This window comes from Talaromyces stipitatus, genomic scaffold (assembly GCF_000003125.1).
Source record: "Talaromyces stipitatus ATCC 10500 scf_1105507295541 genomic scaffold, whole genome shotgun sequence".
In the NCBI taxonomy this organism is placed as follows: domain Eukaryota; kingdom Fungi; phylum Ascomycota; class Eurotiomycetes; order Eurotiales; family Trichocomaceae; genus Talaromyces; species Talaromyces stipitatus.
The window spans coordinates 959,909-974,910 of record NW_002990115.1 but is presented as its reverse complement, the minus strand read 5'-3'; the positions used below and the strand labels follow the sequence as shown (position 1 = coordinate 974,910).

Sequence of the window (15,002 nt, the reverse complement as noted above, 5' to 3'; positions counted from 1 at the left end):
CAAACCAGACAAGCTACCCCAAGCCCAGTAGACGCAGCAAGCTCCCGGGCATACCTAAACAGTACAATCCTAACTACACGTCCTTGGCTTGCATTACATAGAGATTCCGATCTTGAAAATGGGATGCACGTTTGATGTCTAGCCCTAATCTGCCAAATATGGTATAGCGTATCACCGAAAGACTACAGTAGAACCTGGTTATAACTTATAAGGAAAGGAAGGCCGCTTCACATTTCTGATATCAGCTTGCTGGATATATTGACTTGAACCCTAAGAGGCCTTCTGTTCGTTATAACCAGGTTCTACTGTATCTTATCTCTTAGTGTAATAGGAGGTTAATCCGATGGTTAGGCAGGAGGAATTATCAATATGGCAGAAGGTCACTCGGTGTCTTCAATCTTCATTAACAAAAAGGTACTATTGCTAACATACAGAGATTAAAGTTTGAGAAGAAAGAGACCTAGCTACAAGAAACCTTCTTCTTATGAATGTGTAAGTAGTTGACAGGAGACCTCGCGTTATCCCCCTAGTTGGTGTGGCTTGCCACAGATTTCATGTTGTACTGTTTCAGTATTGTTACACTTAGCTACTGATTGTAACTCTTGCAACAAGTAAAACAGCAAGATATTGCGTGTTAGGTCCCTGTTTTCTATGAATCAGATGTTCTTTTCTATGGTATAGTTGAATCTCCGTTCATGTACTGAACAACTGGGCAAACAGACCAGAAGAAGAGTTAATCAGGCGGCAAAAGGCTTATCCCTGTACCTAGGTAGATCCCCCCACTCATTCCCCGCGAACAAGATGGGATGGATATAAAACATGGGGAGAGCAGCAATACAAAGAGAGAGTTGCTAATATTCCAATCGCTTGCAACTCAGTCTATATTCCGGTGTATTTACTAAAAACTCGTTGGTCCCGACTTTTATAATCGGTAGCCGGAATAGGTTTGAATCACACAGTTTACATCTACCTATTTTTTTAGGTAAACTACACGATGACTACTACAGAAGAGAGGCCTACCGGCGAGTATCGTCAATATCTCCCAGATCTCAGTATTCCACGCTTTATGACCATGAGAACTCAGGATGCACACGAGTATGCCCATGCGTTCAAGACGAAGCACATTCCACCTTGGCTATATGCCCTATTTGAACATTGGCGGGATTTATACGAGGAGCCATATCAAGGCATTTCTATAGACGGTAATATCTAATTCACATATTTATTGGACGTGCTGTTGACATTTTGGAGAATAGGGACTATCCGTCAGAATCTATTCTCCATTCAAGATGAAGAATTACCCGTTGAAGATATCGTTGCCTCAGTTCAAGACCTATTCAGGCTTCTGAATGATGAACAACGTAAAGCCCTCTCATATCACATTGACTCCCCAGAATGGCGAACATGGTCCAACCCGGAATTCCTTCTCACCCCTAAGGGCCTGCGCCTGGACGAAGTTGAGGTCCTCATCCGAGACGCCATCTTGAGAGTTCTCGAAAAAACCCTTTCTCCTGAAGGTTACGACAAAGCTGTCAAAGCAATGAGAATCAATCACTTCCTAGGCGAACTGGTTGAAGCTCCTAAAGTCATGAATGAATATTCTTACAACTTTGCTATCTTCGGAAGACCTTCCACTACACGGCCATGGGGATGGACGTTTTATGGCCATCATCTCTGTCTGAATATCTTCATCTACAAGAGGCAGATTGTTGCTAGTCCATGGTTCACCGGTGCCGAGCCCAATGAAATTGACTCTGGTCCTTACAAGGGTACACGTATCCTGCAAGTTGAAGAAACTCTCGGTCTCCAACTTATGCAATCCCTACCAACTGAAGTACAGCAACAAGCTCAAACATATAAGAAGATGAATGACCCTGAAATGACTCCTGGCCGCACTAACAAGGACGATCAACGACATCTGTGCGGCGCATATCGTGATAACCGGCAGATCCCATATGAGGGCGTTCTCGTCTTAGACTTCACCTCCAGACAAAAAGAACTCGCTTATGGGATCCTGGAGCATTACCTTCTCTACCTCCCTCGACGATCGCGGGAACTCAAAATTGAACAAATAAAGAAATACGAGACAGAAACATACTTCTCTTGGATTGGCGGGTTTGGAAATAACGATCCATTCTATTATCGCATACAAAGTCCCGTTATTCTAGTTGAATTTGACCATCACTCGGGTGTGTTCTTAACGAATGAGGAACCAAAGAAGTTTCATATTCATACCTTGCTTCGAACACCCAATGCAGGTGATTATGGGTATGCATTGAGGCCGCTGATTCCACCGGTTGAAAATACAGTTGCGAAGCCTATCACTTGGGACTAAAGAACTTCATTCAGTTTCGGGTGTAAATATGGGCATCCTATTTGTTTCCATGTACACTAAAATGAGCTTAGGACAGCGTAGATCAATTATATTCTTCCTAGTAAATGCGCCGAAAGACAATAAATCACATATTATATGGTCAATGGTATCAATAATCGAGTAAACATGGCGGAAAAGACTGAACAGAGAGAAAGAAAGAGCGTTGTGCTTGTACGTAAAAAAGCAATGGACTATTGACGACTCCTTCGAGCTGAGTCTCTCACATCAGCATCACTTAACATAACCTCAACTGCCCGTACGCTGCTATCACTATGGGAACTGGCGGTTTCAAAGCTTCCACGGCTGCCTTGAGAAGTATTATCATGTGCGTAAGAGGCATTACGACTTTTGTGGTGCCCTTGAGACGATTTCCCTTGCGCATGGTAAGCATTGTCAACGCTAAAGCTATGCGATGAAAGCATCGATCTTTCACTAATCGTTGGTATCCTCATGGAGCTCAAGGACGGACTTGCAGAGCGGCTGTGAACACTCTCGGCGTCATGGGAGACACCCACATCAAGAGCGGCAAGTAAAGCAGCTTGAAGCATTTTGTTTTGTCGTTCCAATGTGGCCACACGAGACTGCAGACTCCGCACAAGATAAATGTATTGTATCTCAGAGTCATCACCAAGTCCTGCGTCTCGCGTAGCCCCCGATGGTGACGATAATAGTTCATGGTTATATACCACTTTCTGCTTTCCGGCAGAAGATCGCTGTGTTCTTGCATTCGCCTCGCCTTCAATCACATGACTATGATCCTTGTGAGGGCAGGAGCGGGATTTATGCGTCTCTTCGTCTGAAGACGGTAGCAATGACGAATCAGGTCGAATTCGTTGCTGAATAAAATTTTTGGTCGTATCTTTTGACGCAGATGTTGGCTTGGTATATCGGATAGAGCGACTTTCGATAGAGCCACTTGTCACGCTGGCACTGCGAGACAGACCTCCTTCATATCCATTCGTAGTTGCGACAGACCCTGGTAAAGACGCCGTAGATATCTTTCGGCAATGAGTAGATGATTGGGCACTGACAGGCGGATCTCGGGGAAGAGGGATCTCAGGTACTGCGCTGACGCGGTGCCCGTGACTTGCTTTCCGTAAGTCATTCTGAATTGGGGAGCTGGATGAGTGTGTTTGGAGTGCGTCGCAAGGTTTGATCGGGGTTGTATTAAGGTCGCCATCCTTAGCCACAGGCGATTCCTTCTTCTTGCTGGCATCCAAGTCTCGCATTCGAATGGCATGAACCTGATCAGCTCGGCCTCGTCGAGATTCTGGTCGGGAAACAGAAGGAGAGGCGGTTCTCGACGATTGGCCATCGCTCATAGCACCCGTGCCGTCGGCGGGGTCATTACTCCTGTTCGAGTATCGAGACGAGGGCCGAGGTCCAATCCAAGATCTCCGTAATCGCAGTTTCTGAGTATTCATCCCCAGGATCGGACTGTCGCCGTCTTTCCCTCTATATTCCAAAGGTGCAGAAAATGGGTGTTCAGGTGTCGATATATTCCTGTCGTTTTCAACCGGTTTGCTATCGTTATTGGCGCCTGCACTTCGTGGTATCAAAGGTAAAGGTTTGGCCGGCGGAGGGAGAGGAGCAGAGTCAGTAATCATCACATACAACGGAGCTTTCTTGACCTTTTTCTTCCCCTTCTTGCCGAGAGTGTTGGATGCTGCGACATCCGGAGTCACGCTACGAGCGCGACGAGATTGAATGGGAACTGGGGAGAGAAGTGGTCGAGCACGAGGAAAAATCGATAAGCTTGGGCCGATGGAAGAAGCAGAGCGCCGCTGCTTCAAAGCTAAGTGGCCTTGACTTTCAGTGTGAAGTTGGGGCTCTTGTGGGTTCAACGGCTGTTGTGGAGAAAAAACAGGCTTGGAAACGGTGGGAGACGTGCACTCAGCAACTAGTCTTAGCGGTATGGGGCCGGAGCTGAAAGGCCTTGACAGGCGGGCTTCGGCTTTTGACAGGGATACTGGTTGGTCTGTTCCCCTGGAAGTGGACGCCTCAGTGCCTAGTTTCTGGGCAGCTTGAATTTCGTCACTCTTTTCTTCCACTAGTTTCTGTACGTGGAAAGGAGTATCGGTGACTCCCTGATTGAGGGAATGGGCCAGTTGATCGTTTCCTCCAGCGGCCGAATTTGTAGTAGATATACTATTTATCTTGATAATTGTTGTTGGCTTGGAAGTCGCAGCAGGAGTCGAAGTAGAGGTATGAGGATCAGCCGGCAATTCCTGGGCATTATTTTGCTGCTTCTCAGCCCCTAATCGCTCCGTTGCGCGGAGTAGCACCGCAAGGCTTTTCGCATCGTCACAGTCACAATTGGATCCACAGCAGCTGTCACCGTCATCCTTGTCTGTGTTGGGCTTGCACGGAGCATGTCTGGCAGTGCCAGGGCTAAAGGACCCGGAGATGCGGTGCCCCTGTGCGGGCTTGTTTAGTGCTGAATTAGCTGCGCTAATACCCGATTCACGACTTTGGCCTCCACCTGGGTTTCGAATCGGCTGGTCATTTTCATTTCCATTGTAGTTTGCTTGAGGATGCTGGCAATCTGTTGCTCGCGAAAGCTCGTTACTGAGACTCGAAGGCCGTTGGTGTAATTGTAATTGGGGCCGGGATTCGGATTGGGCCCGGGCTTGGTACGGTGGTGGACTCGAGTCGAGGTATGAATCAGGAAACGAGATAGAAAACTCGACAAGAGCAGCCAAGTCTCCTAGACTTAAGGACTCCCTCCGCAGGCTGGGAAGAGGTAGTGTAGTCTGCGATATCGATCTGCCGTCACCACTTGATATAGATCCCAGGGCGTCGTCAAGCCATGGACGTCCGATTGCTTCTACATCCTGTTTGGTCCGTGACGGACGAGACCTATCGTCATCGAGGCCTGGGAGCAAGCCCTCTCGCTGTAATGCCGTCAGGTGTTGACGTTGAGTATTGCGCTTTTCAGATGAACTACTTGCTCCATCAGACCCCTTAACTGATGTTCTCTCAAATTTGTTCTGGTTTAGGTATCGAAGGCGACGCTGACCCGCCTTGAAAAGGTCCATGTTTTCGTTAGTGGGTTGGTCTGGTGATTTATCTTCTTCCGTATCTTCCTGTCCTTGAAAGAAGCGCACTAGATCTGCAATATTTTCGTTTCTCATTGGGCGACTGGATGCTCCAGCTGATCGCGGTCGTGGTTTTCGAGTTTTCGGTTTCCGGGGGAATTGTTCATAATCCGTGATGGCTACTGTTGGCATTCTATTACGTCGTCGCTGTGTGGTAAAGGACTTCTTGGAAGGCCTGTATGTTGAGATGACTGGACTCGGTGCAGCAGGGCCGGTGAGCATTGACCAAGAAGGCGTTGTTAGAGTTGTCGTTGAATTTAGATTAGGAGTTAGTTGTATCTCTTGCTGGGAAGGGCAAAACGCGAATATGTCGAGACCCGGCGTAGATGGTGAACGGAAGTAGACGAGATTTCTTTCTTCCGGCGAAACGATGACTGGAATGGAGGCGAGATGAACGTATTTAGCATCAAACACTCTCGGAATGGCCAGGTAGAGTGAATATATAGATAGATAGAAAAGCTGATATATACAAGATCGAGCCACAAAAGTCAAAAAGCCATGGCGTCGTCAAGTTTTGGATGACATCTTGTATAGAGTGGTCGGGACCCAGCACCAAGACGCATACTTCGACCCAATATCAAGAGAAGTAGGAAATAACAGGCGAGGACCCATGCTATATAGACCCGGGATCCAATGCAGGCTAGGAGAAGGTGGCCGGAGGAAGAAAAAGAGGGAAACTTAAAAATGATCCCACTGGGGAACGTGGATCTATCTCAGCATTGTAGAAGCCAACCGGCCAATGTTCGGGGCAGGACACATCGGAATCGCCAGTAACTGCCCCTTGAACGCGATGAGTGATAGCTTCAGCTGAGTCGAAATGTACGCCATCCCGACTCATGCATATGCATCGACTCGCCAAGGACAATGAACGAGCCGGGAAGTCGACGGTCTATGACTTGGTGTCCTTTGTTGCTCAGAATCAGGCGGTATAGCACGCTAGAGGAGAGACAAAGATATGAGCCGAGTACACAGGTTACAATACAATGTATCAACTGTAGTGCACAGTTGTTTGTCAAGTTATGACTACTCCTTGGTCGTTTCTAGCGAATAGGCGATTCGATGACGAGCTAATCGTTCCGCTCCGTACGCTGGGTGAACCGGTTCAATGCGTTTCCAGACCTATCATCCCTTTAAGCTGGACAGGGGGCCTATCAGGCCGCTAGAATTAAGAAGAGTCGCGAGCTAAAGCATTGCTGCGGAGTACAAATCAATTAGATGCATCGACGCTGGAGGTGACTCTTTCAGGAAGAACCACACAGTCGGGATACATCAGACGACGGCCATCCTGCCAATTCCGAATCTGAGAGCTGAGAGCACAGACTATTAGTCCGATGCAAGCAAGGGATGCTGCCGTGCAAGCCACGATGGAAGAAGATGAGATGGATCAATTGACGGTGGAGAAAGTGGATGCCTCAGGTGGGGAAATAGATGTTCAGGCCACCAACTTCTGACTCTCCTTTCCGACGAGTCATCTTGTGGATATATGAGAGATCACTTGCTAGCTTTTTGCTGTAGAGAGCAAGGGATGTATATTAGATTACACGCATTGTACATGTCTCGCAGAGTCCTTGCTACGGACCTACATCTTGAACGGCATGGCCTCTCATGGATGCCATATGCTATTGCTGCAATTCCATGCTATGTACCTACGTAGGTACAAGGTACGCGGAGAGATCACTATGCATGATGTCGGAGTGCAGGAGATCTAAAATCGTGCCGTCTACATATAGATACGAGACGGTCAGTTACTCATGTCAAGAGACTTCTAAGGTTGCCTGGGTAGGGAGATGCTCTTCCCGCTTCAAAGTAAAAACGAGAATGTTATTATGATGGACGCATGCCAGGATTTAAACAGTCATCGGAGTAATATAACATCCTTGGAAATCAATAGATATTAAAAACAAGAAAATAATGCCCGGAAAGAGCAACAAAGAGCCGGTAGTGACGCCAACTCCGACCCCTTCAAGATTGTCTAAGACAAAGTCGTCAGGGCTTGGATCGCCAGAGGGATAATACAAATATTTACTGAATCTATGCCGTCTATTAAAAAGAAAAAGGACTTGTGCCTTATGCTGAATGGAGTATTAGACACATTGCGAAAAGGAAGTCTGAAGAAAAAGCAAAGAAAGGAAACACATCAGGAGATATACCATGATGTCCGAAACGGATAAGCCCGGATAGTCCATCGTTTATTTGAGTAATGAATACAATAATCGATAGTTATAGAGACGTAAAGCTTAAGAAAGGAAAGGGAAAAACAAACTAGCCCCTTGCAGTCAGAGTGGACACGCAGTTAATACCCCATTAGGAAATGGTTTCTTTATTCAGGTGTTGAGTCGGGATGCCAGGATCAACCCTAGAAGTCTCCAGGGCTGCTGATTGTCGCTGGATAATCAAAGTCTAAGGTCTATGCTCTACAATGTTGTACTGTTGTCGACATGAAATTGTCAATGTATTGCGTCTATGGCCCTGGTTGGACCGCATTTAAGGAGTAATACCCTGAAATAATGCTAATCCTAGATGTAGAAGAAATGCTCGAAGACGCCCTTGAAAATGCAAAACAAGATATGAGAACACAAAGAATTTTGATCGTAATGAAAACTTGATCAAAACCAAAGAAGAAATCCCCCAGTCCCATGGAGTATATGCAAACAGTAACATGACGTCGAAGACCCATACATATGCGAGTGACATGGGCGTGCCAGCTACTCGATATATCAAACTAGCTCATTTATAAGACGTAAGCTATCGTCTTTTTGGCCGAATAAACGGATCAGCCTCCTTCTTCTTTCGCATCGGCATCGGAGGGCGTGGTGGAAGATTGTCAGGTCTGGCCCCCTTCGGCCCGCGAGGCGCTTGTATCATCTACAAAAAGAGCGATGTGTCAGAGATCAGGTCGCTATATATATCATCTTCGAACTCGATGGAAACTTACATTATTATCTACCATGGCTTTGCTACCGTTCGGATTCATAGGGTTACGATCTTGAGCAATACGTTGATATCCGGGTCCATCTCGAGAAGGTTTCACCAAATTCTTCGTAGATCCCGTTAGAACAGGGATCAAATATCAAAAATGGAATGAAGTAAACTTACTTTCGGGACTTCCTGTGGGATTTCTGCATCAACTTTACGCTTGCTGTTCTTTGCAAATGGCCCACTAGGCGGGAGCTTCCTTTTTCCCGTTTGTTGCTGGCGTTGTGGAGGCGGCGATGGAGATTTAGTCGATTTGATAATAGGGATGCCAGGATCGTGAGCTTGAATATGTTTCTGCTTGATCTCCTCGCGTTTAGCCTGTTGCGCTCTCTTCAGTCGAGTCTCTTCATGGGCAATCCTGTTCATCTCTCTCTGAGGTAGAAGTTCTTTAGACTGACACCCTTCAGATACATGACCGACTTCGCCACACATCAAGCAACGTGGTGCTGTGCATCTGATCTTTGTATGACCTGGCTGTTTGCAGCGGAAACACATTCCCTTGGCGAGTTCCAGAGCTTCTGCGTTATCGCAATTTCTCGTAAAATGATCAAAGCTGCCGCAATATGCACAAGTCTTCGTGTCGTCGAGTCCATTAAAGCCTCCAGACGGACCGCTAAGGACAGGAGTGGGAGTATTGCGAGCGGACACTGATTCCATTTCGTTGAGTGACCGAGTTTCAGTAGGTGTTTGCACCGTAGACGTAGATGAATCATTGGCATCTGCGTCAACCATATCCACGTTTTGATATCCAGTAAACTGTGGGCGTTGCAACATCCTGAGAACATCCCCGTCCGTGTAGAGATTACGTTGTCTGGCATCAGTGATGAGCTTCCCCCAGAATTCGCCTTGAATGAGTGACTGGGAATTTCCAAGAACCCAAAGTGACGACTTGGCACGAGTCAACCCAACGTTCATACGACGAATATCTGACAAGAAGCCGATACCCTTGTTGGAAGCACGGACACAAGAGAAAATGATAACTTCACTTTCTCTACCTTGAAAAGCGTCGGTGGTGTTGAACTCAACCTTGGAAAAAATCGAATTACCGTATTTAGCAGCAAATCGTATCTTCATTTCCCTCAACTGACCTTTGTAGGGCGTAATGATCCCGATCTTGCCAGAGAAATCGATTGACTTGAAGTCCGTAAGTAACCGCTCGTAGAGCTGCATTGCTACATTCAATTCAGCAACGTTGATGAGGGAGTGGCCCTTGGATGCACTCTGGTGAAGTCCCTGGACATCAAAAAAGCGATAAGGACTGAGCAATTGACTGTTATGCCACGGTCGAGCGCGAAGTTTGGCCATGTCAGGTCCATCTTGCAACAGGCCATCGTAGAACGTAACACTGGGGAAGCGACTGATTGCTGGGTGCATACGGTATTGGATATCCAAAAGATGCACGTCGTTAGGGTGGTTGGACTGCATTCGGACAAACAAGCTCTGTTCATACTGGAAGCGAGAAGCCTCTTTAGACAGCACAGTTGGTGGAAGCTGTTTGGGATCTCCGACAAGAATGCACTTGGCACAACCATACTTCAGTGGGATGAGAGCACTCAATTCGATAGACTGAGCTGCTTCGTCGATGATAACAGTTTCAAAGTCGATGCTCAAATTCTGGAACATCTCGTGTCCACTACCACTTAAAGTTGCGCAGATGACATGGGCACCGTCAACTATTTCTTGCTGGATGCGACGGCGAGTAAGGTCGTTATTGCGAGCAATAGCATTATTACGATCTCGAGCGTTATCAATCTCTTGACTGAGTTGTGTACGTTTCTTCTTCAATAACTCAAATTCGCGTAGGAGGTCATCTGGAGGCGTCTGCCCCTTTGCCCTGAATTGGTCAAGTTTAGAACGAGCTTCCTTAAACGCAGTATCTGTCGACTTGTGATCCTCAAAGATCTTCTGAGGATTGTTATCCTCCGAAGGCTTTGGAACAGATTGATTCAGGCGAGCGTTCACAAGCTCGTCCAGGGTAACGTCCAGTACGTTCGTGTTGATAGCATCACTACGACCGAGTCGAATGACAGAAAGTTTCTCCGATTGACCATTGAGTGTTTTGATACCAGCCTTGAAACGCATCACAAGTTCATCAACGGCCGCATTACTAGGTGCGCAGACAAGGAGCTTCTTGGTAGCTGTCGCATTTGCCGAATGTGCTTTTGTCTGAGGAGCGCTAGGGCGAGAGATAGCCACGCTATGTTGATTGCCTAGCGTACCACTCAGTAAGGCACCAACAAGCGCAACAATTGTCTTGGTTTTGCCAGAACCTGGAGGACCCTGAATCAACGTGAATGCGTCATTGTCCAATGCAGATTTGATGGCTTTGGCTTGCGCTTGATTGACGTTATAGTTGTCCACCAGTGGTTTCAGACTGGACTCGTTATACTTCAGGATCGGCGACGGTTTCGCTTTGATAATCTCCTCGCAGAGATCGTAGTACTGCAACGCCATGAGTGCGCCGTACTCGCGCTCCAACGGTGTCAATGAGGTTATGCGTACTGCCCACAGAGTGACTCCTGGTGCCAGAGAAGACACCATTGCACTGCCAGGATTAACGCGATACGAGACCTCGACGTTTCCTTTTTTCCTATTAATGCCAGAAATTCTGCCCAAGCAATGAGGGGCCGACTTGTCATTCGCAGGATCTCTGGACTTGGATAGCAAGACGATATCTGCTTCACCGAGACCAAAGTCTTTCAAGTCTGCCGCGCTCTTTAAACTCGTGCTAACTTCCATAAAGGAGTCAACAGATAGACGGGTAGCCACTGTAATCTCAAATGGTTTGAAGTTGGCTTCCTCCTTAGCAGATTGAAAGCCCTGCCATGCTTCTAAGACCAACAGAGGCTCAAAAGTGCGTTGGTATTCTACTGGGTCTCTGAAAGTAGACGTGATGAGAGAGTAATCCGTACGGCCCGAGTTAGGAGGTAAGTCACCGTTTGCAAAGAAATCCCACTCCAGTAAGGTGCGGTGGAGCGATGTAAGATCTGGGACTAAACGAGCTCGCATGTCCTTGGCTGATCGCCACTGTCTCACCTTCTTCACAGGACCTTGTTGCTTGAGAGCCCGTCGTTTGCTCTCCTGATACTCCCTGACAGCAGCAGGAGTCGATGCAGATTTCTTTCCAAACAGCTCTGCATCGACCTCATCATCATCATCACTTCCTTCGTCCGATTCAGAATCAGAACCCACCATCATACCGTCGACAGGAGTATGATCTTTGCCCTTGATGCCTCCTTGCACTCCCGAGCCCTGGCCTGCAGTCTGTTCTGCCACACCAACGCCTGCGATATTCTTCTTGAGCCGCTGCAACTCTGCAAGATCACGCTTCCTTTTAGCCTCCCTCTCCTTCTCCCGTTTCTCGCGGAACGATTCAACCGATACTGCCGCAGGGCGAGAAGGAGGCTTTGGAAGCACAAGGGGAGACTTAGTAGTGGTGGAGATCTTCTTCTGTGGCTGGCTAGCGATACGCGCTTTGTTCGATTCAACAGACCTGGACAACTGCAATAGCGTCTCATCAAGCACCGAGGACTCCCCGTAATCATCCTCGCTTGTTGACCGATTAGGAGTTGATCGACCAGACGAGTCAGCCTGTTTCGCAAATGCCGTAATTGAGCTTTGTTTCTTCAGTGCTGCAGTCGATGCAGTGACAACCGGCTTCTTGTAATAAGCTTCAAGAGCACGCACTAGCTCTGCTTTCTCCCGTGCTGTCAACATAGTCTTTATTAACCCGGTCACAGCTACATTCTCAATGATCTGCAGAGCACTACGATCGACGGTCGTGATATTAAGTTCGCCTAGTCGTCGAAGAATCTTGGAAACGAGGCCGACTAAAGTCGTGGCAAGATACTCGTCCTTGAGTCGCAGCCATTTGACCATGCCTTTCATTGTCCCGGTCGGATACTGCAGTAAAGCCTCCCTCACAGAGTCTTCCCGCGATACATCACCTCCACTCATGGCACTCGCAAACACGGCGTATTGGGCAAAAAGAACGTCTGCAAATTGTATAGTGTCACGGCAGAATTCCAGCATAACTTTTTTGTCGTTTCCTCGATTATGCCAGGCTTCGGTCATATCGAAGATAGTAGTCAAGGATGACCATTGACGTTCCCAAAGATTTTGGATTTCGGTGAGCTCCTTTTTGTTGGTCAATTTCCGAGTTCTGAGAATACCAGTCTGAGTATCACAAAGTACGTCGATGATGTCTGTTCCGTGTGATCATTCTTGGAGCAGATCCGACGTTTGAGTGCGCTGATCGAGAAACGACCACCGAACATAGACGCTGTGGAAAGAGATTCAGAAGATGAGAATTGCGTCTCTCTCGCGGACTGACCGCTCACGTTTTGATGATTCCACAGCTGCTGATAGTATCAGATCTGCTGAGAACAATGCTGAAATCAGAGCACAACTTGTGTCCTGGCTTCCAAACAAAGCATCCAAATGCTCAGGGTCGAATTCAGCTAGCCGCTCAAAGATCTGGGCGGATAAGTGCGTAAGATGGCCATAGATAACGTTGTAGTGCGTCTTTTCTTGACTATCTTCGCCTTTCGTAGGGAACTTTTCCAGTCCCACCAACTCCAATATCCCCTTTAATGCCGCGGTCGATAGATCCCGATTGGTCTGACTTAATCGTGCAATAACGGCGTCCCAGATAGCTGGCGAATAAGTACTTACTCCATGTTCCATGGAGGAGTAGTTCAATAAGACCTCATAGTCCGTTTTTAACGACTGGCACTCGAGAGCAAGAGTATTGCTGATGACATCCATGCAGCCGTTAATGATCAACTGCGCCCTATCACCAGCTCCTTCTACCTCAGGCGTAACAATGATGTTAATGTGCTCCTTGACGATCTCCAGTGTCGCTGATAATACCACGCGCGCAACAGATCCCCTTGACGATTCATTGTTGGTGAATGTTCGTAACGTACAAAGCAATACCTGAATTCCAGCGTGAAAGCACTCAAAGCGTGCAACCGGGGGTAACCGTTTATCTTGTAACCGCTTAAAAAGCTGGGACACGATATACCTGCAAGCGGGTGTTTGATTGATGCTTTTCAAAGATGACATAAAAGGCGTGATCCATGATAGCATATCATTCAGCGGAGATTTTGAAGGTAGCGCATCATTTGTGGCTTCCATAAGATAGGCGTCGAATTGAGGATTATTGAACACTTGCTCAGCAATCGCTTGAGGAGATATGGTCTGCATGGCGTCCCAAAAATCGTTCGGTGCCTTTTCCAAGAGTAATTGAATAGTGTTCAGAAGAACTCGCAAGACAGGTGATTGTATTGGAAGATGTTCGACGGACAACCGAAGGGGGTCAATATCTAGAGCGCGAAGGTGATGAGTAATCTGATCTTTATCGAGTCTCTTTATGATGATGAATAGACCAGTCCATAACCGGTAAACAGCAGCAATATCCAGATGTGGTTGCAGTGTTGAGGTGGAAATGAGAGTACGAGTCAAGCCGTCTTTGACGGCCCATTCGAACTCATCTGTGGTGGGTGGTCGACGAAAACGACCCCATCCATGTGTTGCCCAGTGATTTCGCACCAAGTCAGGATCAAATAAGAAATTGGTCAGGCCAGGCACATAATCAGTGAGCTTCAAGGTCCGTTTCGTCTGGATCATTCTAAACGGGGCATCGAAGTATTCTTTGAGAAGACCTTCGTTCTTCTGCATAGCATCAGAACTGAGACATTCAAAGATAGCCAGCAATGACGACGTTCTCAAAGCATCCAACCCTATCTTCTCCGGCGGAACCGCGTTCAGCTCCTCAAGGGCCGTGGTCAAATTCTTCTTCATGCGCTTCAGATCCCACTCCTCAAGTAGCCGCATCAGTTTCTCAATGTCCTCCTCGTCGTAAGACTCTTTTAAATTTTCGGCTAGAGTGACTTTCCCTCGATGATACATTCTGATGCAAAAATCGCAGCTCTCCAGCGTATCGTCGAATCTCCGCCACAACCAATCTTGTAGTTGTTCTAACCCATCCTGACTGAAAGCCAATATCGGGAGGCATGACAATGCCTTGTCTCTCCGTTCCATTGCCCGTTGTGTTTCATTCTCGCCATCGGTATCATCGTATCGTCCGTAGTCGTCGCGTCTTTGCCTAGGACATAATAGATGGATACCCTCCGGTATTGTTTGTAATTCCCTGAGCAAGCAACAATGAGAATTATGTTCCTGCCACAAATGACCAGAAATTCTCACCTTATTGTATCCAAGACCTCCATGATGGAGGGGAGCTTTCACGATCAAACTGGGCAAGGAATCTTATTCAAACAACCAACCCAAGCAAAATATATCCATAGCAGAAGCTGCCTAAACTAACGAATGAATTCGACCGCAATGAGGCCTAAAATGCTTGGTCGAACGGAGGGAGAATGTGCAAGAGCAATGTGGGTGAAACAAGAACAAATGGAAGCAAGTCTCCCCGGTCGACGGACGCCGTATGAATCAAAACAGAACACACAGACAAATAATAAAAAGGCCTTGAATGAGTAGAGGCAAAGAAGGAAAGGGACCATCTGGTCGAGACTGTAATGTTTGGATCC

At 47.2% G+C, this 15,002-nt stretch overlaps 4 protein-coding genes across 4 annotated transcripts; 1 reads left to right on the top strand and 3 right to left on the bottom strand.

The window, feature by feature from the left end:
- Positions 1-994: 994 nt before the first annotated feature.
- On the top strand, positions 995-2,335 carry TSTA_026870 (uncharacterized protein; the record flags this gene model as incomplete). The annotated part of the gene is made up of 2 exons (XM_002479771.1): positions 995-1,202; positions 1,257-2,335. 2 exons carry the CDS (start codon positions 995-997, stop codon positions 2,333-2,335), a joined length of 1,287 nt encoding a protein of 428 aa, XP_002479816.1.
- Positions 2,336-2,404: 69 nt separating this feature from the next.
- Positions 2,405-5,604, bottom strand: TSTA_026860 (uncharacterized protein; the record flags this gene model as incomplete). The annotated part of the gene is made up of 2 exons (XM_002479770.1): positions 2,405-4,811; positions 4,833-5,604. 2 exons carry the CDS (start codon positions 5,602-5,604, stop codon positions 2,566-2,568), a joined length of 3,018 nt encoding a protein of 1,005 aa, XP_002479815.1. The 3' UTR covers positions 2,405-2,565.
- A 2,302-nt stretch (positions 5,605-7,906) lies between these two features.
- On the bottom strand, positions 7,907-12,522 carry TSTA_026850 (tRNA-splicing endonuclease, putative; the record flags this gene model as incomplete). The annotated part of the gene is made up of 3 exons (XM_002479769.1): positions 7,907-8,337; positions 8,408-8,509; positions 8,569-12,522. The coding sequence occupies 3 exons, from the start codon at positions 12,520-12,522 to the stop codon at positions 8,218-8,220; spliced, it is 4,176 nt and encodes a 1,391-aa protein (XP_002479814.1). The 3' UTR covers positions 7,907-8,217.
- A 222-nt stretch (positions 12,523-12,744) lies between these two features.
- On the bottom strand, positions 12,745-14,681 carry TSTA_026840 (uncharacterized protein; the record flags this gene model as incomplete). Its single annotated transcript, XM_002479768.1, has 2 exons — positions 12,745-14,557; positions 14,659-14,681. The coding sequence occupies 2 exons, from the start codon at positions 14,679-14,681 to the stop codon at positions 12,745-12,747; spliced, it is 1,836 nt and encodes a 611-aa protein (XP_002479813.1).
- Between the last annotated feature and the right edge of the window lie 321 nt (positions 14,682-15,002).